At 42.2% G+C, this 25230-nt stretch overlaps 1 protein-coding gene across 2 annotated transcripts in view; it reads right to left on the minus strand.

The window, feature by feature from the left end:
- NT5DC3 (5'-nucleotidase domain containing 3) overlaps positions 1-25230 on the minus strand; it is a 99751-nt gene that overhangs the window by 72820 nt on the left and 1701 nt on the right. The window contains exons 1-3 of one of the 2 annotated variants that reach the window (XM_029601498.1): positions 23440-24227; positions 7180-7364; positions 1355-1429 (exon numbers count right to left, since the gene is read on the minus strand). In XM_029601498.1, coding sequence (XP_029457358.1) covers positions 1355-1429; positions 7180-7364; positions 23440-23743 — 564 coding nt within the window. In that variant the 5' untranslated portion in view covers positions 23744-24227. Of the gene's footprint in view, positions 1-1354; positions 1430-7179; positions 7365-23439; positions 24228-25230 lie in introns of those variants that run through there. The other variant, XM_029601499.1, reaches the window with a different exon arrangement.

The following is a 25230-nucleotide window of genomic DNA, read 5'->3' on the forward strand; positions in this document are numbered from 1 at the left end:
AATTGAAATAGGTAACTGAGGGAATGGGAGATAAAAGATCACAAAGAATGCTGTGGTGAGTGGGGAGGGAGGGGTGAGATTTGAACCTTGGGTCTCAGATCACTTCTTTAACTACTAGAGCGCTCCTAGAAGGGGATGAAGGAGAGGCTGTTTTTCCTCAAGGATAGGCAAACAAAGGCTTACTACCAATCCCATCAATAAAAACAGCACGTCTTACACAGGTCAGGGAAAGGGCTATCTCACTAGCCGGACCAAAGGTCTAGAATGTAAAGCCAACTAAGCTGAGACTGCAATAGGATCATAAGCAATTTAAAAAGGAACTGAAAACATGGTTATATATACAGGCTTTTATACAAATGGAAGGAGAAGCAAAGAGCAAATAAATGGCATTTTACTAGGTTTTTAGGATTACAATGTCATTTTATTGGATTATCTTTTATTTTCTTTTTTTTAGAGATTTTATCTTATTATGAATAAGTTTAAGTTGTATTTGGATATTAGTATTTAAATGATTTTTACTATTTTAGTATTATTTTATAATTGTTTGATTGATAAGATTGTTATTTATATTTTTATGTGAAATGTAAACAGTTGTGATGGCACCCCAAATGACGGTACAGAAAAATTGTCAAATAAATAAATAATGCCTCACTTGTTGTACATACAGATGCTAAAAAAAAAAAAAAAAATGTACTTTGCAAATGACCCTGTGGCAATTGGAAGTTTTCTACAGGGTCTTGTGATCTCTTCTGGACAAACAGGGTACACCCCCTTCCGAGTGCTATTTTACTGTTATTTTTACACTGACAGGGTGGGGAAATGGCTACAAGCCAGGGAGGAAGAGGGAGAAGTACAGACTCTGCAGCTGAGACTAGCCCCAAATGATAAAGCTTTGAACACGCTGGCAGAAAAGGGACAGCTGAAAGAAAAAAAAATTGCTTATGATCTTGCAGTTTGCGACTAGTGAACCGAACCCTTCAATTTGCCATGTAGATGATATAAATAGCAGCAGTAATGCTTGGTACTCTGAAAAATCATGCTAACCCCCACGTATAAAACCTTAACCAATGATAAATTAGGAGGCTCAAGTAGCAGTGATGCCCAAACAGAAGAGCACTCCACAGGGCTGTCTTCAGCTTGGTTTTAATTTGCTCCTCCTGAATGTCGTACCAGAGAACTTTCTTTAACTTTTAATTTATAAACAAAGACTTACAAAAGCCTGACAGTGGTGCATCCAACCTCAAGAACAAGAATCCACCTATGTACTTAACATGGGAAAATTCTGATTCACAAGAGAGACGTTTCCTACCATAGATGAAGTACAGATCTTGTGGATTAAAACAAAGCAACCTACCCTATGGACATCATAATGCAGTCCACGTATTGCGAAATTGGAGCTGTATTCATAATTCCTTAGCTCTTCAGGGTACTAAAGACATAAAAAAGAATGTTTATTTAACACATGAACTATAATGAGACATAAAATGGAGAACCTCACTAAACAGCAGCATTTTTGTTACTAAACTTTTAATTATTCTGATGAAGGTACAGCTGATGGCCTATTAATACCAGGTTCTTAATACAAATGAAAGCTCACTCTCATTTGGCTGCTTACCAGATGAATTAGAAGGACTATTATTAATAGTGCACTCACATTCACACAAAGGCAACAAGTTGGGCTCATGTGAGAAGAGGGAGTTTTGGGGAGAAAAAACAAAAAAGGATTGACAAAAACCCAGGAAAAAACTAAACACTGGAGTGATGTGTTGATATCCGTGGCAGATATCTAATATTGCAGACACAGAGCTCTCTTCCCTTGAAATTCTGGAAGTGCACAAAAATACCACACAGAGCCATAAACTAGCACAGGACAGAACCAAATATCCGCCAGGCTTGGAAACATGAGGTGGCTGAACATCTCTAGATGTTCAGCTATTTAGGGAGCTCAGTAATTCTACGGAGCTGAGGCTTGAAGGAATATATGAACCCTCTTCACCCATGCATTGTTTTGGTCTTTTTTATATTTACACCAATATAAACAGCACTAAATAGAGGTGCAATATGAGGAGAATACCATGGAGACTATGTTCCTTTACATTTTCAAGAGATTCCCCATTCTGCAGACAACAGGGTTATTGCTACCTTGGGTTTTTTGTTTTTTTTTGGAAACCACCACAGTAACACTCCCGTGTCAAAGTTCTCAGTGTCTCCCCTCATCACGAATGGAAACACAGCTGCCCCTTTTATTATAACAAAGAACTGCTCAACACTGAACATAATGGGGTAGATTTTATAAAAGTACGCGCGCGGGTACTTTTGTTCGCACACCAAGCGCAAACAAAAGTACACCGGATTTCAAATAGATACGCGCGTATCTGTTAAAATCTGGGGTTGGCGCACGCAAGGCTGCCCAAAATCAGCAGCCGGCACGTGCCGAGCCGCACAGCCGGCCTCTGAGGGAGCTTTCCTTCCACCCCCCCGCACCTCCCCTCCCTAAACCCCCCCCCCCCCGGCCCTATCTACCCCCCCCCCCTACCTTTGTTGCCTACCCCAAACCCCCCGCCTGCACGTGCCGGGCCAGCCGCCATGGTCCGATCCGGGGGCTGGTCTGGAGGCCATGGCCACGCCCCCGGAACACCCCCTATAACGCGCCGGCTGCGACACACCCCCGGCACGCCCCCCAGGAAAGCCCCGGGACTTACGCGCGTAACCCTTTGAAAATCTACCCCAATGTGAAGGTAGCAGAATATAAGAACTGATAAAAGGCAACTCCTAGTTACAACCAAAAGAGAGGTACCCGGGATGGGAGTGGTTCCAAGGGCCTGCACAAGGGCAGATGTAGTTCCTCTTCATAAAAGAGGCAACCGAGCAGAAGTCAGAAACTATAGGTCAGTTAGTCTTACACCTCAGTGGTGGAATACTAAATGAAGACCTATCCTGAAGGTAAGGATTGTGAGCCATCTACAATTCAGTGTGTTGCAAGATTAAAGGCAGCATGTTTTGTTTTTATTTATTTATTTATTTTACCAGAGGCAGATTATATCAAAACTAATTGATTTCTTCAATTAGCAACTAGAGAATTAGATCAAATACATGCGCTGGGTGTGGTTTACTTAGATTTCAAAGCTTTTGATATGGTACCACATTGAAGGGTGATAAATAAACTGAGAAACCTGCCTTGCCCCCCCCAAAAGGGGGACAGCTAGATTACAAACTGGTTGAGTAACTCGTAGACAGATGGTGGTAGTAAAATGAATTCACTCTGAGGAGAGAATGGCGATTAATGGTGGGCCTCAGGGATCTGTCCTGGGGACTGTTCTATTCATTAATTTTGCGAGCGATATTGCAGAAATGTTAAGGAAAAAAAAAAGGTTTCGCCTTTTTTGTGGACGACACCAAGATCTGCACCCACAGTGGACACCCCTGAGAGAATAGCTAAAATGAGAAATACAATTAAGAAAATTAGAGGAATGGTAAATGCTTGGCAGTTAAGATTCAATGCCAAAAAATACAGTGTCATACATTTGGGGTGAACAAATGCAAAAGAGCTGTATGAGACAATGGGCGAGAAGCCATTGTGCATGGATCAGGAGAATAACCTAAGTGTGAAAATATCTGAGGATCTCAAGGAATCAAAATAGTGTGACAAGGCAGTGGCTAAGGTCAAAAGAATGCTCAAAGGCCCCCCCCCCCCCCCAAAAAAAACAAAACAAAAAACAGGAAGTGATCATGCCACCATACAGGTCATTGGCGAGACCTCATCTAGAATACTGGGTTCAGTTCTGGAGGCATGTCACAAAAAAGGGAGAAGCTAGAAACAGTCCAAAGAAATGGAACCAAAATAGTATGGGCTCTGCATCAGATCTAAATATATATATATACCCCAGAGGACAGAAGAGACAAGGGGACTATGATATGGACGTTTAAATACGTGAAAAGTATTAATAATGCACAAGAAAATAACCTTTTCCAACAAAAAGGAAGTTCTAGATATGAAGCTCTAAAGCGGGTAGACTCAGGACTAATATCAGGAAATGTTTTTTCCACCAAAAGGTGGTGGATGCCTGGAATGTCCTCCCAGTGGAGGTGATGGAGACAGAAAACTGTAACAGAATTAAAAAAAAAAAAAAAAAAGGCATAGGATAAACACAGAGGATAGTAATAAAGCACTGGGGTAGCATGCACAGAGCAAAAGTACAACCCTAAACAGGAGGAAGGGTGGAGGTAACCTGCACAGAGCAAAAATTACAACCAAAAAAAAGTAGTAGTACAATTTCAGAGTTTTGGCGAAGAACTTGGGGTAAGGGAGACGGACTATCAGGTTCCAGGTGGGAATGTGTGTGCACCTGCCTGGGGAGGATGGGTCGCTGCTGGGCAGATTGGATGGATAATTTTGGCCTTTTCCTGTCATCATTTACTATAGATCAGGCCGCTAAGGTGAAGGGTCACTGATACCTAAACCTCAAGGTGATTTCCATATTGCGCGCGATTTTTATTTTATGCATCCAAAAGTTTGCTCATCTTTCTAATCAGGGTTCGCTGCAGACTGCTTATAGTAGCCGAGTTTTCTCTCTCAGATTTTTTTTTTTTTTTTTTTAAATGTTCATTTTTAAAAACTGAATTTCATAAGGCTTCTGTAACAAGGTAGAAGAAAAGGCAGAATCTGGTCTGAGGAACAGATATCAGAAATCTAATCATCCTGAAAAGAGAAGGATCAAAGTGTGAAAGTACTGCTATATTACTCAGAGCTCCAGGCCTCTGCTGTTCATTGCTGCAAGGATATTTGTTTGCACTTATATATAGCTGTTAACCTTTAGACAGCAACAGAAGAGTATGTAAATGTTTATAATGCTTAAACTTGCCACATATTTACTGCAGACTACATCCAAGTTGTAAAACAAATAAAATGATCAAAACACTACAGTTGTCAAAGTGATTTAATAACTTTCTTCTCTGCTCAGAGCAAACCAGTTGCAACCTTCCCCATGTTATCAGCAATAAACAAGAAACTAGAATAATCATCTGATACGTGGTGCACAGTAACTGAGCAAATGTGCCTACAGACTAGTAATGAAAAAAAAAAATCAAATAATGCTAAGAGAAACATTTTGGAATAACCCTTTACAGAAGTACTACAGTCTGACAGCCTCCCCGTTCTAAATACAGAAAACATGGGGAACATTATGGTAGATAAATATGATAAAGTCCATCTAGTAAACTTCAAATTTCAGCTAAATTTAACTTTTCAGACAGTCTGTGGAAGTGGTCCAACTCTTCATCATAGAGACGGCTGACCCACCTTCCAGCATTGCTTTGCACTGCCCAATCAGCACCAGAGGAAATAAGACATTAACATGCAGTGATTGGGGGCTTACTGGGCCCTAAAGAGCTTTTAGCTGTCATGCATCAGGTTTCTGAAAAAATTAAAAAAAAAACAAAAAACATTTTGAGCTGAAAAGTTATTTGGGGTTGCGTCCGTCTGCCCAACAACTCTGAAAATGCAGTATAAAATGCACCTTCAAGAATGTGTGCTAAGCAATCTCTGAAGATGCCAGCCAAAACATCGCCACACTAGAAGAGTCTGAAAGTTACTGTAATATTTGCCATATGGAAAACACAGTACTAATCTGAATGCTTGTTTCCAGGGGATGGTTTCATGCAGTAAATCCTCTTAAAAAAAAAAAAAAAAAAAGTATCTGTTCTTGTACTTGTAAGATTTTTTAAAAATCTTCTTGCTGGCAGTAGTTTAATCCTGAGAAGAGTGCTTCCTCACTTCCTGCCCCAACACATGTTTCCTTACTGTTACTCTTCAGGCAGCTATGGTACAACCGGTGTTAAGCAAGGAGCTACGGAGCACAAAGTGTTGCACATCCCTTGTTTGAGGAAAGCTCGTATGTGCACTTGTGTATAAATCACATAACAGGGTCTGTCATATTAGACATGTGCCAACAGGCTTGCACCAGTCAACTTAGTAACACAGAAATGGGTAGGTGATGCTCCTATAAAACTGGTCCTTGTCAGTATGGGCCACATGAATTATGTTATTGTACATAATATAAATCATGTAATTTCAGAAAACTGTATCCATAAACAATTGGCAACTGAGGGAAGGAAGCGAGAAAGAAATTCAGCATTATGGTAGCCACAGCAACCAGAAGTCGGAAGCCTTTTGTGTGGTAGTGACATCACCAAAAGACAAATTCATATGAACATCATAAGACGACAGAGGAGGAGACAAGACAGTACAGGGGCCAAACAGGACAAAACGGACAGCAGAGAAAGGATGTGGAGAGGACAGGCACAGAAAGTAAAACTCAATGGAGGAAATGAGAGAAAGGGGGAAAGAATCCACAAGAAAGCTGAGACACAGAAGAAGCAACAAGTGAGCAATCCTGGACTTCTCCGCTGTATTTATAAATGGGAAAAAGTATAATTTTTGATACATAGATTTAAGATGAAATACTAGTGCTAAATAAAAGCTGCTGAATTTTTTTTTGCCCAATAGCCAAACTCTGATCCTCCTAATATCGGTTCATTTATGCTGCAATCATAACGTTGCCATCACACAGTTCTAAACGACTACAGATATTTTATTTAAACTCTTTAAACAAAAAAAAAAAAAAAAAAGAGAGAGAGAGAGAGACTTCCATTTGCATGGCTCATTTTGAAATAAGAAATTCCTTTCTTTTTCCATTGCCTCAAACTCTGGACAATGTAATAGATCAAAGACAAACTCTCTCTCAAAGTAAAGACTTTTAAGGAATCCATCTGCTTCAACTGAACACAGAAGTTCATCAGCTTTGAAAGCCTTAGCCCCACACTTCAGCTAATGGAAAATTACCTACTCCATGCCGCTATGAGTCATCACGGACCAAAGCTCAATATGCAGACATACTGTGCTGCAGAATGCATTGTAACATTTAACAACTTTTTAAGGGGGAACACACTCAGAAAGTTCGGCAATCTTGCATCTCTTGATTACCATTTATCCCAGACGGAGACAGACAGACCCTGCCTGTTGCTGTACTACATTTGTGATGTATTGTTTATTGCTGTATTGCACACACCAAATTGCTTTAAATTCAAAAAAGGGTTTGCAAGACTATATTTCCTCCTATTACACAAAAACATTTGCAGCAGAAGATATATCAATTCAAGGAAAAAAAAAAAAAGGTTTACCCGATGTTCATTGATGAGAAGATCCCGGGCAGTGTTAAAAATCAAAGTGTGAAGATCTTTGGAATAAAAGGCCAATGTGTAGTCATAATCAAAGCCATAGATTTCGATATCTGACAGGCTCATTTCATTATTAGAAAAAATGGCATCTGGATTCAGCGAGTTGCTCAGAATGGAAGGGATCAGCTCTACATATTTAAAAAAACAGATGCATGTTAGATAAAATACTGGAATAAATATTTTACACCTGAGTAATAAGAACAGATAGAAGAACAACATTACCAAATAATGAGTAAAATTAAATAGGCTTCTATTTTTATTTTTTTTTATTATTTTGGGAGGAGAGGGATGTTGTAAGGAGCAGCATGGAGTCCATGACTATTTGGGATCCTGACAGTTACTTGTGACCTGGATTGGTCACTGCTGGAAACAGGATACCGGGCTTGATGGACCCTTGGTCTAAGCCAGTATGGCATTTCCTATGTCCTTACACCACACCTCCAAGCAGTTCTTTTCATTGCTCATAATCTGATGTCACAAGGCAAAGTACACAAACAGAAGATGACCAAAGAGCACTAAAAGTTAAAAGCTTTTAGTCTAAAACAAATGCACAAAATGCAGAGAGCCCAAAGGAGGTGGACCAAACGGGAAAAAGCACATCTTGATATGTGGTTCATGACAAGCATTTCTACAAAGCTCACAAACTGTCACTATCGCCTAACCCAGTCAACTCTAACAAGCTGATCCAGTGCTGGTTCTGACCCACCCACCGAGCTGTAGTTACAATTTCTCTAGGAAAGGCAGGCTTTCAGACCCAGATTCATTGGAGTAAAACCGAAACTGGATCAGCCTCTCAGGGTTGACCCACTGTTTTTATTAGCATGGGCAAGTCCTTATAGCCTGCGTTAAAACTAACAAAATGAAAACAAAATGATATATATTGTATATATATAAGCCCTTTGAAGCAAGAATTCTGTTCTGTCCTGTGGGTATTAACTACACCCTACTGCAAATACATTTCTATAATCCATATAGAATTGCCCATCACTAAAATGGCAGGCAATGTCTTATCTCATGGGCAATGTTAGCAGAAACGTTTATTTGCTGAATATGGCATCAACTATTTTCCCTTGGAAATGAAACGGAAAAGACCGGTTAGGACATCTGGTGCAAGAGTGTTTTCATGAATCTCTTACAGTTTCAGCAGAGAACTTGAATTTCTGACGTTTCAAGTCAAACCCCCAGAAAAAGCAGGATGTATAAAAATAGCAACGATTAAAGTAAATAGCAAACTCAGATTGAGTCACCTCCTTCTGCCTCAGTACTTGTCAAATAATAGACAAATTCAGGGTTATCAAAACGTGCAGCCTTTGTCTGCTCCCTAATTCCAACCCTCCACTCCTCCCCAATTGAAAAACAGCTGAGTTTCAGAAACCCGATTCCAGTGACTGCAGTGAAGTTTGAGTAAGCTTAAGGTGCTGGCCATCAGTGTTGTAATTCACACGGTTTAATACACAGTCATTGGGTGTTGGTGAAGAGAAATACTGCAGCTGTTATAGTGCATTAAAAAAAGTACGGCACATTAAACTCCAAAGGCCCGAGAACATAAGAGCAACCCAAGATATGCTCCACAAACTGCAGAAACCACACTCTGCATATATAAACAAGATTGGAAAGGGGTACTCTGATAGGGGTGGCCAACTCCGGTCCCTCAAGAGCCAGAAACAGGCCAAGTTTTCAGGATATCCACAATGAACAATTGCATAACATAGATTTACATACAAATAGGGTCCTTCGTTTTCAGTTTAAACTGATTTTCGCTCAAATTCCTGGATTTTTCCCAAAGGTGACAATCAGTTTCAACCGATATTCACCCTAATTTTAGAATGATTAAAAAGCTGCTCCAGAGGAGCAGATGCAGCGTTTCAAGGCTTCCAGAAACTGCTGGAAGCCAGTGTGGGCCAAAATGCATTCTGTGTTTCAAGTCCCACCCTCCACCAGTGAAAGCGCTCACCCTCCAGTGCCGCCCATGCCACGTTTCAAGTCCCGCCTTCTCACCCCCGAAGCAGCCTGTTGTCTGGTGCCACAAACATGTTTGAAGCAGGCCCTGTCCACCAGAAGCAATTCCCGGCGGGCTCTCTGGCTCTGCACAAAAGCAGAAGTGCAATGCTGCAAAGCACAGGAGCTGAAGGAGAGAGAAGCCTGGAATCACCACCGGTAAAGACGAATGTTGTTGCAGTGCGGGGTGGGGGGGGAAAGAGGGAGATTCTCAGCAGGGAGTGAGGGGAGAGAGAGGGACATGCTAGGCAGGGGACGGAGACAGAAATGAGGACGCTGCCGAGAGGCGGATGGGAGAATCTACTTAATGGCTTCTGTTCACCAAAATAAACTCAGATATTTACCTGGAAAAATTAGCCTTCCCCCCCCCCCCATTTTTGTTCTTGTCATAATAAACCCTGACAAATTCTTGGGAAAAAATAAAGAATAAAAACTGAAAATGAAGGTCCCTACATACAACAGAGGCAGAGCATGCAAATCTCTCATGTGCATATTCATTATGGATATCCTGAAAACTTGACCTGTTTGTGGCTCTCAAGGACCTCAGTTGGCCACCCAAGTTATAGCCCTTTGTTTCACAGACTGCTGTGTGTCCCAGTCTGGATTTTTCCTGTTATCTTTCCAATCAGCAGTAGAGATTCTTTGAACCATGCTTTGCTCTTTATCTCCTTCAGGAAATAGGGCAAGATGACTTTGTAGGCATATTTGGGACACCATCTCTCTGGCTCGAGAATACAAAGTCCTTGAGTTAGTCATGTAACTCTTTAGCAAGCTGGAGGAGGTATCTTTTTGCAGGTACTTATTCTCCATATCCAACGCCGAATGTCCTTGAAGCTCTTGGCGTGTCTTTCTTCTGTGGGAAAGTGCAACCGAGTTCATGATGCCATCCAGAAGTCTTTTCTGCATCCTGGCACAAAGCAGGGAATAGGCTGACAATCCTTAACCTAAGTCTCATTGATTAGGCCTCATGCTAATGCTCATATCTACCCCAGCTCTGTGCTAACCCCAACACTCTCAGGTCTGAATCAGCGCTGAAGATACATCCTGACCTTCTGGAGCTCCTGCTGCATCCCACAGTATGTATACTCTGGATCATGCGTGTCCATATTGGTTTTCAACTGCTCACATAGGGACAGATGTAACAAGGCACACTAATGTTAGCACAGGTTTTTACTCCTGGTTAACTGATATTTAACAGGGGGTTTGACACCTAAAAAATGCATGATAAAACAGGAATAAAACCAGCACTGGGATTAGCATGGGTACATGCAAATCCCATCTAAAAGGTGGCATTAGCTATTTCCCAGCAATGCAGGAAGGTGGGTTAAAGGGAAGACAGCTTAAAGCATATTTTCTTACGGGCTGATACAGTTAACCCGCCATTGGACGCACGTTTTCCCTTACCCCTTAATCAGCATGGGGCCGAAAACGCGCGTCCAATCCCCCGAACTTAATAGCGCCCGCAACATGCAAATGCATGTTGATGGCCCTATTAGGTATTCCTGCGCGATTCAGAAAACAAAATGTGCAGCCAAGCCGCACATTTTGCTTTCAGAAATTAGCGCCTACCCAAAGGTAGGCGCTAATTTCTTTGGGCACCGGGAAAGTGCACAGAAAAGCAGTAAAAACTGCTTTTCTGTGCACCCTCCGACTTAATATCATGGCGATATTAAGTCGGAGGTCCCAAAACTTTTCAAAAGTAAAAAAAAAAAAAAAAAAATTTGAAGTCGGCCAGCGGCTGTCGGGTCGAAAACCGGACGCTCAATTTTGCCGGCGTCCGGTTTCCGAGCCCATGGCTGTCAACGGGCTCGAGAACAGATGCCAGCAAAATTGAGCATCGGCTGTCAAACCCGCTGACAGCCGCCGCTCCAGTCCAAAAGGAGGCACTAGGGACGCGCTAGTGTCCCTAGCGCCTTTTACCTGGTTTTACCGCCGGGCCTAATTAGCATACTGAATCGTGCGCACAGGAGAGTGGTCTATGCGCGCGCCGGGAGTCGCCCACTCTCCCGCGGGCTTTACTGAATCGGCCCGTTAATGTGGGAAATTTAACTCCTGGGTCAGAGCAGGAGTAAAGCTTAACTCACATTTCTGGTGGCCATATTATATCATTGCTGTGCCCAGTGTGGAAGTGTCTTAACTGCTTCTATCAGAATGGATGCAGCAACAGAGTAACTTTGACCACCAGAAATGAGCATTTACACCTTCTCAGAACCGGGGTGGGGGGAGGGGGTGCACCTACAGCTGAACAGAACACCGGCACAGTACGTCCCAATTTTGGTGTACTGTTTTAACTGGAAATGGAGCTTACACTTTGTTCAACTAGCTGCAAGCCCTCATTCCAGAGGGAACATTCTTGCATCCAAGGCCATTTTGGCAATGAATAGCAAGTAAAATCAAAGCATAAGCTCTCTGGGGTGGGCACCTACAACTGAGCAGGATGCCAAATCAGATGCATACTGTTCAGCTGAAGGGGACTGCCCCGAGAGCTTATGCTTTAATCTTCCAGCCATGTCTTGCCAAAATGGCATTGCATACAAGATTGGTGCTGTGCATCCCAACTTGAGGGCACATTCGCTCATTCAAGGCCATTTGACAAGGAACGGCAAGTAAAATAAAAGAATAAGTTCTCTAGGGAAGGCACCTACAGCTAGATGAACGAAGAATAGGATGCCTGGATGGGCACCAACAGCTGAAAAGTACACACTTTAGCACTACATGCATCTGTGTGCTATCCAGTTGTTCAGGAAAACAAAGAAATCCTGCGACTAGTACCTGCCTCAGACAGCTTACATTGGAAATTTAACTCCTGGGGCCGAGGTGGCATAAACTCACATTTCTAGTGGTTAATGTGGTACTCCACCTCAGACCCAGGAAGGACTTTCCAGTGTAAGTTCCTTGGGGCTGGAACCTACAGTTAAATGTGTAAGCTCTCTGGGGAAGGTACCTACAACTGAATAGCACACCAAAGTTGGAATGCACAACACCAATGTGCACACTATTCAGCTGAAGGTGCAAGCCCAAGAGAAGCTGCACCAGAAATATAAAACGCCTTCTTTCATCTAAGGTGGAGTAAACTCACGTTTTTACTGGCCACTGTTACTCTGTCGCTGTGCTGAGTGTGGTAGAAACAACTGAATGCTACAAACGTGCATAGCAATAGAATATCTAAAATGCAATTTAACTTTTACCCAACCTCATGCCAAGGAGTTAACCTGATAATCCACACTGTATATTAAAATGCTTTAAAACATGAGCAAAGAAGTGTTTAAAGTTGAAAGTAGTGTGACCAAAATGGTCTTGCATGCAAGACTGGCACTGGGCATCCCAACTTGGGCAAGGCATGTCAAGAGAAAGCAGCAAAGGATAAATTCTCTAGAACAGACAAACTACAGCTATTAAGGATGCACAGCACTTAGGGTTCGGCTGCAGGATGCTCTTCCTAGACAGCCTACTCTTTGATTTCACTTGGTATGCCTTGCCCAAATGGCCTTGCATTTAGGATTGTACCCAAGTCAGGGTGCCCAGTCCCAGTCTTCATTTTAGTCACACTACTTCCAACTTCAAGCACTTACCTCCCTACTTCTCTTTTAAAGCACTATCCAAAGCACGTTTCTGCATTAGTGCACATTTTTCAAGTTAGCTCACAATTTAGTGTGCTTTTTTTTTTTTTTATTGCATCTGCAGGGACCCCTGTTTTTAAACACATGCATTATATAAAACCCGTGCTAAAATTTAACTCCAATTTTAGCATAGGTTTTATTACATCGGCCTCATGGTCAGACATTCCATACATACTGGAAAGAACACTAAATAGTCAGCTTTGCGATTGTCCATTTTAGCTCAGACTGTGTTTATAGCATTCAAGAAAGACAGCAGATGCATTACCCTGTAAAGAGATGGGGAAGGTAAAACAGGCCTAACAATTTAACATTCTTACAGGACAATGCAATAAAGTGTGTTCAGCTGAACACAGTTTTACCCACACTTTAACGCATATTTTGAGCAGATAAACATTATTCCCAATGCAGGAAGGAATTTTACGAGCATTAAATCTGCATTTAAAAATGTGCGCTCAGCTCAGTGTCCTCGAATGAACTTCTTTGCAAATAAGAGCATTAAGCATTCCCTCCCAATGCAGTGCACTTTTTTTTTTTTTACGCTAGAAACTTTATTCCTGGATCTACCACTAGGGCTTCCTCTCCTACCTGCGAAGACAGGTGGCAGCGGCTCAACAGTGTGTTTATTTTGTAAGTCTAACTGCAGCCAGATACCCAGATAAATTAGGAGCACAACAAAAGATATGCTCTCTTCAGTTCAGCCCTTCCCCCCCAGGATTAAAGTGTGTGTTCAGCACAGGCTGAACTCCATGCACCCACATTTTAACTCCCAATGCATTAGCCCAGCATTATCTTACTGCACTGGGAGTTAAAAAAAAATAGTTGAACCTGTGCCTTGAGAGCCTGTGTGCTGAATTTCAGCATAGGGCTTACTGCGTCATGTTAGTTACTTTCTGCAACAATAAAAACGTGTTTTACCTCCAACCCACCATGCTTCTAACCAAGGTATTAATTATCTGAAAACTTCCTTCCTGTTAACTGGTAGATTAGTCTTTTTTTTTTTTTTAATTAAATTGCCAGTCTTCTGAGGACAACATATTTGCAGGAACACCAGAGCTTCAATATGGCCCAATTTTTTGCCAGTGAATGCAGCTGTTCATAATGAAAAAGTGGACACTTTTTATTCAAGCCAATGTATGCATAAAATTATAGATATTTGGGAATAAGATTGAAAGAAGGAAGAACAGAGGCAAGAAGTAGGCACATTGGTATGAAGGAATCTGAGCATTATAAGTTCTTATTAGTATAGCTTTGGTTAATTAAAACCAGTCTTTTCGTATAAAAAAATTTAAAAAAGGTTATATCAATTCTGTTTCTTAACACACTATAATATACAAAGTAAGAATAAGTCTAATTTGTAATCAGTGTGTATGAAATAGTAATGTGAACCTCTACTTTCATTAGCACAATTGGCTAATTAGAATCGGGTAACAATTGGGTAACAACTTAACCACCTTGCATCCTGTCCTGTATAAAGGACCATTATAAAAGCTAGTGGAAACTCATGCCATGATCAAATGAAATTTCAGAGGACCTATGAAGAAGAATAGTTGATGCTCATCTATCTGGACAGGGACTCCATCCAACCACTGTCAGACAGATAATGGAAAAAGCTAAAGACTACAATGACTATCCAAGAGCGGTCATTCTGCCAAGATCTCTCCAACAGCAAAGCAGAAAATCATCCATGAAAGTATTAAAGAACCCCAGCCTAACATCTAAAGATCTGCAGCTGATATAAAGTTATATGCTTCAAGCATCAAGAAAAAACCCAATGAGAATGGTGTTTCATGGAAGGACGGCTAGAATGAAACCACTGCTCTCTAAAAAGAACACTGCTGCCCACCTTAGGATCACCAAAGAGCATCTGGATGACCCAAGACTTCTGGAATAGTTTTCTCTGAATCGATGAATCAAAAATTTAAACTTTTCAGTTGCAAAAAAAAAAAAAAAAACCCAACAAGTTGCTTGGCAAAAATCAAAACTCTGTCTTCCAAAAGAAGAAATGCGACTTGACTGTCAAGCATGTTGGTGGCGATATCATGGTCTGGGGTACGTTTGGTGCTTCAGGACCTGTTAGAACCATAAATTCTACTTTATAATCAGAAAACATCAGGCATTCCATTCATGAGCTGAAGCTGAATTGAAAGTGGATGATGCAACAAGACAATGACCCTAAATGTGCAAGTAAATTACTACAGAATGGCTGAAGAAGATTTGAATGTAGAATTGGCAGAGTAAGACTACTCACCTAAATCCTACTGAAATAATGGGGCAAGACCAGACAGAAGCTGTTCATGCGAAAACTCTTCAAAATGTCACACAGTTGGGATAGTTCTGTAGGGAAGAATGGACCAAGATTCTTCAGGGGCAAGCTAAGACTCAACAATGGTCTCGGGAAATGTTTAGTCAGGGCTGGATATAGGCAATTTAGGCATGTGCCTCAGGCACCAAATTCAGAAGATGCTTAAGAACTGCTGCTCTCTGACTTCAGGAGAGAAACCCTCCACCCCTGGTGTTCTTGCTGTGGGTGCCATAATCTTAAATCTGGCCCTGAGTTTAGTTGAAGTTATTGCTGTTCAAGGAGATGCCACCAGTTACTTTTTTTTTTTTTTACACAAAGGATACTTGTTGAATAAACATCAAAATATATCCTTTGTCCAAATTATTTATTCAATGGGATTATCTTTCTGTTCGTGGTTTAGATTAGGATGTAATCAAGTTTCTAGCATTTACTGAGCTAAACTACAGACCATCCTAGAGGGTCAAACTCTCTCGGGACTGTACATTTACACACAGTACCAAGAGTATGCCTCATTCTCCTTTACAATGAATATGGAATCCAACCATGGATTAACTTACTATTTTTCCAAATTCTTCAAGTATAAAAATGTATAGTTACTTTGTATAAAAGAGTGCAATGTGTCATTTCTTTCTGGTATTTATATATGTGAACGCTTTCATATTTTTCTGCTTCAATTTAAATAATGTCTCTTTGTCTTTAAATCAAAAAACTTGCCTTTTGCTTTCTATTCTATAATTCTATCTCCTCTCTCCCCCTGCTACTTGGAATTTTGCTAGAAGCCATCCAACATTAGCTATACAAAACTTCCCAATTGGCTGTCTTCACTTTGCTGCTCTATTACAGTTTTCGCTGATTGAGTTAAGCTTTACATTTTTCTGACCTGAATACCTGAAGTTTGAAAATTCTTTTCCAGATGTGATAGCTTAAAGACATGGCATGAAACATCTTTAGAAGGCTACTGCACACAGATGAGAATTTAGAAAAAAAGGATATCAGACAAGGATGCTCTCTCTTGCCCTTGTTTTATGTATTATCTGCCTTTTTTGCAGCAAGAAGAGGACTGAATTCCAGTATAGGGCCCGACTAAGGCTTTTCTCCCATTGTGTCTAGGGAAAAATGCTTAGTAGATAAAGCAAGTGGGTAACTGTGTTTAAAATGCTCTTTGTTGAAGATGTTCTATTAATTCTCTAAACCTTGCCTATCCCCAGAGAGCTTACAACCTATGGGCCAGATTTTCTCCCATTTTGTGTCTATGGGGAAAAACCCTTAAGTGAATCAGATACTAAGGGAGTCATTTTCTAAAGGGATCACACGCGAAAAGTTCCTTTTCGCGTGTGATAGCTAAATCAGGGAGGAGTCTGGACGGCATCCGCACCGGAAGGGGAGGAGTCAGGTGGCGTCAGGGCAGACTCCGCGACGACTTCGCTGACGGCGAAAAGATAGGACACCTTATCACTGCCAGTAGCGCACCCAATAGCACCACCTTTTACGATGGCGCTATTGGGTGCAAAAGCCGGCCCGCCCCTGCTTCACCACCCGTTACCGCCGGATTTTCTAAGGTCTGCGACCTTAGAAAATCCAGGCCTAAGTTTGTACCTACGACAATGGAGGGCATAGTGACTTGCCCAAGATTACAAGGAGTGGCAGTGGAATTTAAACTCTGGCTTCTCTAGTTCATAGAGAAGCTGCTCTAACCACTAGGCGACTCCTCCACTCATAGATAAACTACCTAATGAAATGTGATTCTCTACTGCTTCCAGAAGTCATCTTTTATCATTATACATTGTTCAAGCGAGGTCACTTGTAAGTTTCCATTTGTAACAATGCAGTACACACACACACACTGTACTGCTGCTGATATATATGAATGTTAAAGAAAATGGGGGGAAAGTTTATTAAAAAAAAATAGAAAGTGAGACCTAAGATACAGTGTACCCAAATTTTCTAAATCAAGATGTGTGAAGAGTAGAAAAATGTGACCGAGAGCCGATACTTGACTGATCAGCAACTTTCGTTAGTCATCACATCTAAGTAACAAAGTTTCCAACTTCAGCAGCCAACTACCATGCAAACACTTTTCTTGTGCCCAAGTCAGTCTCAGTTACTTTTACCTCTAACAATACGTTTGCACAAAACAGAGGCACAGCTATTCCTAGGAAGAGGATGGAGAGAATGAGTGTTACTCTCCAACAGGATTGCCAGCTAACAACTTTTGTGCAGAGAAGTAAGGAATCAGAGAGATAAATAGATATCTGAAAACTTGCATTCTACTTCTTATTTAGGTCTTTACAGTTTATTTTGTTAACCAATCGTCAAGTATACATAATGAGGTTGACATTCAAAGGATACATAATTAAAACTTGAATTTTTAACTGCATACATCAAACCAGTTAAAAATACCCTTCCCTCTGTCCATCTAGCTAAAAGCTGTCCACACAAAATCACTGTCCACATAGATGTAGCTGAACAAAAAAAAAGGGGGACCATGTCTCAGCATGTCCGGGGAGGACTTTTCAAATGTTGCTAATTAGTGCAGTACTCAGTATCAACCAGCTTGCAATATCAACCTCCTAATTGCAGACTCACAAATAACTTCCTGAAATCTAACCACATAAAGTTATGTAAGCTGGATATTCAGGTTCATCTAACTGGCTAATGTTGTGGCTGAATATCCAGACAAATGTTAAGGGTTAAAATGAACTGGTCAGTGAAAGAGCCACTAGTTTGTAACTAGACCTTTCTGATTGCCACTACCAGTTATCAACTCTGTACTATTGCTAGCAATATCCGTATCATCTGACTTGTTGGAGCATATCAAACTCACAGGCAACATGCATCAAGGGAGTAGGGTGAGTAATGCTCAGTGATGTATAGGCATTACCAGCTTAAACAGTGTGTGCCATGCACCAAAGAGGCTGGAGAAAATGAGGCTCTTAACTACAGCTGAGCAGCAAAAGCATTTAGAAAATGCATTCAATTATTTTTTTTTCTTTTAATTATTTCTGCCATTTTTTTTGTCTGGAGGGGAGTACTATGTGCATACATTAACTTTGATTTCTCTTCCCAACTCTGCTTAGGTCCCTGAAATTCATAAACCAAACTCGGGCTGTCTGTAACAAGGTCCTCCACCCCTCAATCCACACTGCACCACTTCCCTGCTAAGGAGGAGGAGTACTTACTTCCTGATGCCTTGCCCATCACTGTCAAAATGGTGCCAGCTCATCCCTACTTCACCTGCATATGGACAAAGCACAAGGTGGCATGGGAGCAACTGTGATTTTGACATTATTGGACAGGATAGGAGGTGGTAAGCACTTCACACCTTCTGCCTGCAGAGGCATATGGGAAATCAGGGAGAATTTGGGGGAGGGAGGGTAAGCTTCCAGGAACTCTAGGCAGCCTTGTTATTTTGGGAGGCAAGGGAGGTTTTGGGGTCTATGCAAGCTTTTTGTAACATGAAGGCAGGGGAGAAATAAAAAAAAAACTAGATGGGTCTTTTTTTGTTTTGGAGGGATTGCCAAACAGGTTAACACACTAGTCTTTTCCCCACCACTACGCTGCCCTGATGTCAATTTTCTCACAACTACAAGGCCTTGAGAAAGTTAATGAGTGTTAAAGCTAGCAGGATATGAGCTTACAAGCTCATTATCCCCCTCTTATTTAAAATAATTTGCATGAACTTAATGTGTTTTTGAGTCACAAGGCAGCAGCAAATTGTCTGGTGTACCACCAGCTTAAGAAGTCACTTACAGTCCTGAGGTACTCCCCCTGCTGTCATTCACATGATTGTTGGAAATGCCACTTACTTTCGGATCATATACAAATATAGCCAAGGCATTTACAACATGAATTCTAAAATCACTTATGTGTATTATAAATACTGAATGTACTCAATATGGTCCCTTCTTTATGCCTCGCCTACATCTGTCTAATTTGTAATCACTCATTGTTTCTAACCAGTTTTCAACAGTAACTTCCTTAAACAACATAAATCCTTTGCAACAAGTGTCTTTGGTATATGGACAGGATATAGAAGTGCATTATGAGAGGAATAAACATTTAACACACATTTACCAAATTCAGGCAATAGTAATACAGAAAAAATAAATCCCATTTTAGAACCTCTAAATGTTTCGAAGTTGCTAACATATAAAATGGTTAATTTGGGGTACAAGATTAAATCACGCCATAATATTCTCCAGGTCTCTCTGCTTCCAACCACCTATAAAGTCAGTTGCATTGAACACCAAGAAGAGAAGCATGCTGGGCAAAGGATTTCAAAATCTATACACGTACTAAATTACCTTCCCTGAACACTAACTATATAAAACTATATTATCATCACCTTCATTAAATTATATAAAGCTGACAGCATCTCAGAAACCTGAAACCAAATGTTAAGGATATTAATCATGTTAAAGAACAGGACTGGCTAGCACTCCATTTCACCAGCTAAGTCTCAAATTGCCTATGTGCTTATAAACAGAGAGTTTCAAAGCCTTTCAGAAGTTGCCAGTGTGCTGTAAGTTTGAGAGGGGGAGTATGGGGCATAAGCAGGCTTTTTCAAAACAATATACTCATTGGACTCAGCCGACTGAAGGAACTAATACAAATTTTTTTTACAGCAAAGCACAGAGTGCTTTGCTGTAAGTCGGAGGGTGCACAGAAAAGCAGTTTTTACTGCTTTTCTGTGTACTTCTCAGACGCCAGCAGAAATTAACGCTTTTGGGTAGGCGCAAGAAGGTACAGAGAAGGGCTACCAAAATGATAAGGGGAATGGAACAACTCCCCTATGAGGAAAGACTAAAGAGGTTAGGACTTTTCAGCTTGGAGAAGAGACGACTGAGGGGGGATATGATAGAGGTGTTTAAAATCATGAGAGGTCTAGAACGGTTAATGTGAATCGGTTATTTACTCTTTCGGATAATAGAAAGACTAGGGGGCACTCCATGAAGTTAGCATGGGGCACATTTAAAACTAATCGGAGAAAGTTCTTTTTTACTCAACGCACAATTAAACTCTGGAATTTGTTGCCAGAGAATGTGGTTAGTGCAGTTAGTATAGCTGTGTTTAAAAAAGGATTGGATAAGTTCTTGGAGGAGAAGTCCATTACCTGCTATTAAGTTCACTTAGGGGCGGATTTTCAGAGCCCTGCTCGCCTAAATCCGCCCAAATCCGGGCAGATTTAGGTGAGCAGGGCCCTGCGCGCCGGTGAGCCTATTTTACATAGGCCTACCGGCGCGCGCAGAGCCCCGGGACTCGCGTAAGTCCCGGGGTTCTCCGAGGGGGGCGTGTCGGGGGTGGGCCCGGTCGTCGCGGCGTTTAGGGGGCGTGTCGGCAGCGTTTTGGGGGCGGGTCTGGGGGCATGGCCACGCCCTCCGTACCCGCCCCCAGGTCGCGTCCCGGCACGCAAGAGGCCCGCTGGTGCGCGGGGATTTACGCCTCCCTCTGGGAGGCGTAAATCCCCCGACAAAGGTAAGGAGGGGGCTTAGACAGGGCCGGGTGGGTGGGGTTAGGTAGGGGAAGGTGAGGGGAGGGCAAAAGGAAGTTCCCTCCGAGGGCCGCTCCGATTTCGGAGCGGCCTCGGAGGGAATGGGGGTAGGCTGCGCGGCTCGGCGCGCGCCGGCTATACAAAATCAATAGCCTTGTGCGCGCCGATCCAGGTTTTTAGCAGATACGCGCGGCTCCACGCGTATCTACTAAAATCCAGCTTACTTTTGCTTGAGCCTGATGCGCCAGCAAAAGTAGGCCAATTCGCGCTATTTGAAAATCTACCCCTTAGAGAATAGCCACTGCCATTAGCAAGGGTTACATGGAATAGACTTAGTTTTTGGGTACTTGCCAGGTTCTTATGGCCTGGATTGGCCACTGTTGGAACCAGGATGCTGGGCTTGATGGATCCTTGGTCTGACCCAGTATGGCATTTTCTTATGTTCTTATGTGCGGCTTGGCTGCACATTTTACTTACTGTATCGTGCGGGAATGACTAATAGGGCCATCAACATGCATTTGCATGTTGCGGGCGCTATTAGTCTCGGGGGGGGGGGGGGGGGGGGGGTTGGACGCACGTTTTTGATGCGCTATTACCCCTTACTGAATAAGGGGAAAACACGCGTCCAAATGCGGGTTAACAGTGCCCTCCACCAGAGCACACTGTACTGTATCGGCCTGATTATGTCTTTACTTCTCATTCACTAAGACATACAGGCCGATACAGTACAGTGCACTCGCCTGAGCACACCATTTACCATGTGATTGGCTGCATGTTTTGACGCACGTCTATTACTCCTTATACTGTAAGGGGTAATAGCGTATCGAAAACGCACCACCAACCCCCCAAAAACTAATAGAGCTCATCATATGCAAAATGCTGCTTTTTTTGTACACCCTCCAACTTAATATACTAGCGATATTAAACTGGAGGAACCAAAAATTTAAATAAATAATAATAAAAAAACAATTTTTAAATCTGCCTACGAGTCAGCAGGTTAGAAAAACGGATGATGAATTTTACCGGTGTCTGTTTTCCTAACCCTTAGGTTTGGAAACTGACTCTGGTAAAATAGAGCGTCGGTTGTCGGGACCCGCTGACAACCACCTCTTCGCTAATAAGTAGGCACTATTTATTTATTTATTTTATTTATTTATTTGTATTTGTATTTTTTTCTATACCGGCATTCACGGTATAGGAATGCACTAGGGATGTGTTATTGTCCCTAGCGCCTCATTAGCGCGACCCCTCATTTAAATTAAAAAAAAAAAAAAATCGCATGCCCAGGAGCGATGGCTGGGTGCGCGTCAGGACAGCAGTCGCTCAACACGGAGTGCCCGCTCTCCCGCGATTTTTACTGTATTGGTCTGATACAGAGGCCAATGCAATAAGGTATATTAGGCCTAGCACACATTTTCTCTCATTTTTGTGCACATAAAAAAACAAAAAGGTTTTACTCATGATTTAATAAGGATTTTAGCACAGTTTAGCACACCTGTAAGTAAATTCCAGATTAATGAAGGTATTAGCCCCAACACATGCCTTAAAGCCCTCAAGTCATCTTTAAAAAAAAGAAACAAAACAGAAATTTAACTCCTGGGTCAGAGATGGAGTAAAGTTAACTCACATTTATAGTGGCTACTTAGTCTATGATGCTGTGCCAGCACGGTCTCAGATGAAGTTCCTATGTGCAGGGGTTCTGAACTCAGAACTCCTAGGAAGACCACTGCACCTGGGAATCCCAAGTTCAGGGCCATGCTGGCACACCACCATAGACCAACACTAGCCCCAGAAACAGGAGTTAACTTTTATTCCATCTCTGATCCTGGAGTCCAAGCCTGAAAAGTGAGCTAAGCACTGAGGTACCCAAGTCTGGGACCCCTGAGCCAGGAGGACTCTAACCTAGGACTCATCCACCCAGTCACCCAATAACCCCCTCACCCATTCTCTAACATCTCCCAGCTGAAATTATTTTACATGTCTAGTGCACTTTTTCAGTTTTATGGCTCCAAATCATGTTTTATGTGAGTTACTCATATTGGGCCAATTTAATAAGACTGAGTGCATATTTTTATGCATGTGTGCACACATTATTGCATTAGCACACAATTCCTGATGCATTTACATACCATTAGCTTACAGCATTAGGAGTTAACTTATTTTTCAGTAAATGAGTAAAGAAAACGTGTGCTACAATTTAGTACATTTTTACTCATGTTTTATTAGGTCAGTGCCAATAGATGGACGTCAAAGTAACACTATGGCAACAGTCTGACTGACACTGAGAAAAGAGACTCCAGACATATCTGTAACCCCATGTCAGCAATACTGACAAGCAAACAGCATTTGAATCCTAGTAGGTGAACTGGTCAGCTATATATTGACAATTTCAGCCGAGTACTTAGTGGAGGCAGATAGTAAAACTTCTATTCCAAAACGCAATATTAAAACGAAATAGCTTTACCAATCCAGATCTTTTATCCTTGTACACTGAAGTAGTGGATTTTTAGTCTAGAAATTTTAAGTGAACTAAAAATGTATGTACAACGGTAAATCTCCAAGAACAGAACCAACTATCTCCCAGCTAGCCTGAAGATAATTTTTTGCAACTTGAAAAAAAAAAAACCCAACAGGGAGGCCGTCTCTATGTATTCATTCAGCTTTGTCTGGGGAACTCGACAGAATTGAGGCCCTACTAAAAGTGTACACAATAGTAAGTCTCAATGTGCTCAGTGTCAGCCTCAGAGCAATATACTACTGCGGAGTACATCAGTCTTAAACAAATCTCTCACCATTAGTCACTCTCTTCGCCTCTTTATAATGTGTCCATAGATAATCTTTCATATTTTTCGAGTCTGACGACGTAGAATAAGCCACTGCATTGACATTGCACCAGCAGGGAGCAGGACCGGCAGCAACTCCACGCGGCCACCGGCAATGCTGGAATACCCCCGGATGGAGGGCGAGACATCCCCTCTTGCCCCTGTCCACTCCGTGCGCCCGGCGGCAAGCGAGCAGCGATTTTCCCCAAACTACCGTTGCTGCAGCCTTCAGTTTCACGAAGCTGTTAGAAATGGGAGGCACAGGCAGCGACATAGTAGCGGTAAAGTCCCTGCCTGCCTGACCGTCAGCGAGCGCGGACGCGAGCCAGGCACCTCGCGGCGGGCACTGGAGGCGCGCGCGCCTGAGCTTGGCACCTCGAGCTAGCTGGCTCTGGATTGGCGCGTGAGCCTGGAATCTTGCACCCGGGATAGGTCGCGCTTGAGCCTGTCGAGTCTCCGGCTACTGGAGCTCGCTACTGAGAAAGGCTCAGAGTAAAGCTTCTCTCTTCCAAGTGTGGACGAATGCATTGCTTTTTGCCAGAACTCCAGTGGTTGAAATCACTTCCTGATGCCGTAGGCGTTACGTCAGCATTTAAAAAGCAAGGCCGGGAACTCCCTTGATAATAGAACTGAGCAGCTCCACGGTGTTTTATAACTAAGGAGTCAGGAAAATAATTTATATTTTACTAACGTAATAAAGCATGTAATTTGGGACCTTGTTCATCCCTCCCACCATATGAACCTCCGCTCAGAGCTCAATTCTTTCTCCCACCCCCACATGGACCTCCCTCTCTCTAGTCTTCTTCTTTCCCCGGCCCCATCCCATATGGACATCACTCCTTCTCCCCCACTCGCACCGAAGTTCATTCTTGCCCCACAACACAGAGGGTTTATTGCATCTATTTTACTGTAATTCCAGGCAGGAACATACATGCCCCTGCGACTTTGCAGCCACGCTGCAGCTGTGCGGTTCCATCCTACCCTACTTCCGGTTACTTCCCACGCTGTAAACACAAAGCACAACTCCTATACCTCCCCATGGGTGAATGTAGATACATGACAGGGGATACAGCCAATGGGAAGAGAGGAGGGTCTGCTGGGAGGGGTGTGGCCAATACCTCACTAAGACAGAGAGAAACTAAGAAGTCCACATTCAGTCTCTGGATAGCAAAGGAAGCGGGATGAACTTATTCTGCTAACTTTAGAAGTATAATCAATACTACAGCCGCACTATTGAATATAGCCAGATATCTTAAATGTAGCCAGGTAACTTTATCCAATTAACTTTAGGACATTTCTTTGGCCTAACCAGACTTATCCAGCTAACTCAGAATTAGATGGATAACTTAACTGACTAACTCAACTCCTCACAGTTACATCTTGCACCCCTGGAATGTCCCTAACTTATCTGGCTGAATTTAGCCAGATAAATGCTCAAATCTTCATTTAGCTAGATTACTTCTGAGTTAGCCAGCTAAATGCTTTTTAATTTGGATCTCCAAAAGACAAGAAACTGTGAATGTAATCAGAAAAGTTATAAACGTGTATTGTTAGTTTATTGTGTATTTAGAAATAGGAACTGTCAATGTTTGTTAGGGATAGGAGAGCCTGAAGCTCTGTAAGAGGGTGGCTGCGACTCTTTAGAGGAGAAGTCCCTGCACCTGGAGAGGGAAACCCATGCTGGGGGTGGGGGAAAACACCCCAATGAAGAAGCTGGGAGTCCCAGCCAATAACAGGACTAGGAAGGGCAGTTGTACCCAG

This window comes from Rhinatrema bivittatum, chromosome 4 (assembly GCF_901001135.1).
Source record: "Rhinatrema bivittatum chromosome 4, aRhiBiv1.1, whole genome shotgun sequence".
In the NCBI taxonomy this organism is placed as follows: domain Eukaryota; kingdom Metazoa; phylum Chordata; class Amphibia; order Gymnophiona; family Rhinatrematidae; genus Rhinatrema; species Rhinatrema bivittatum.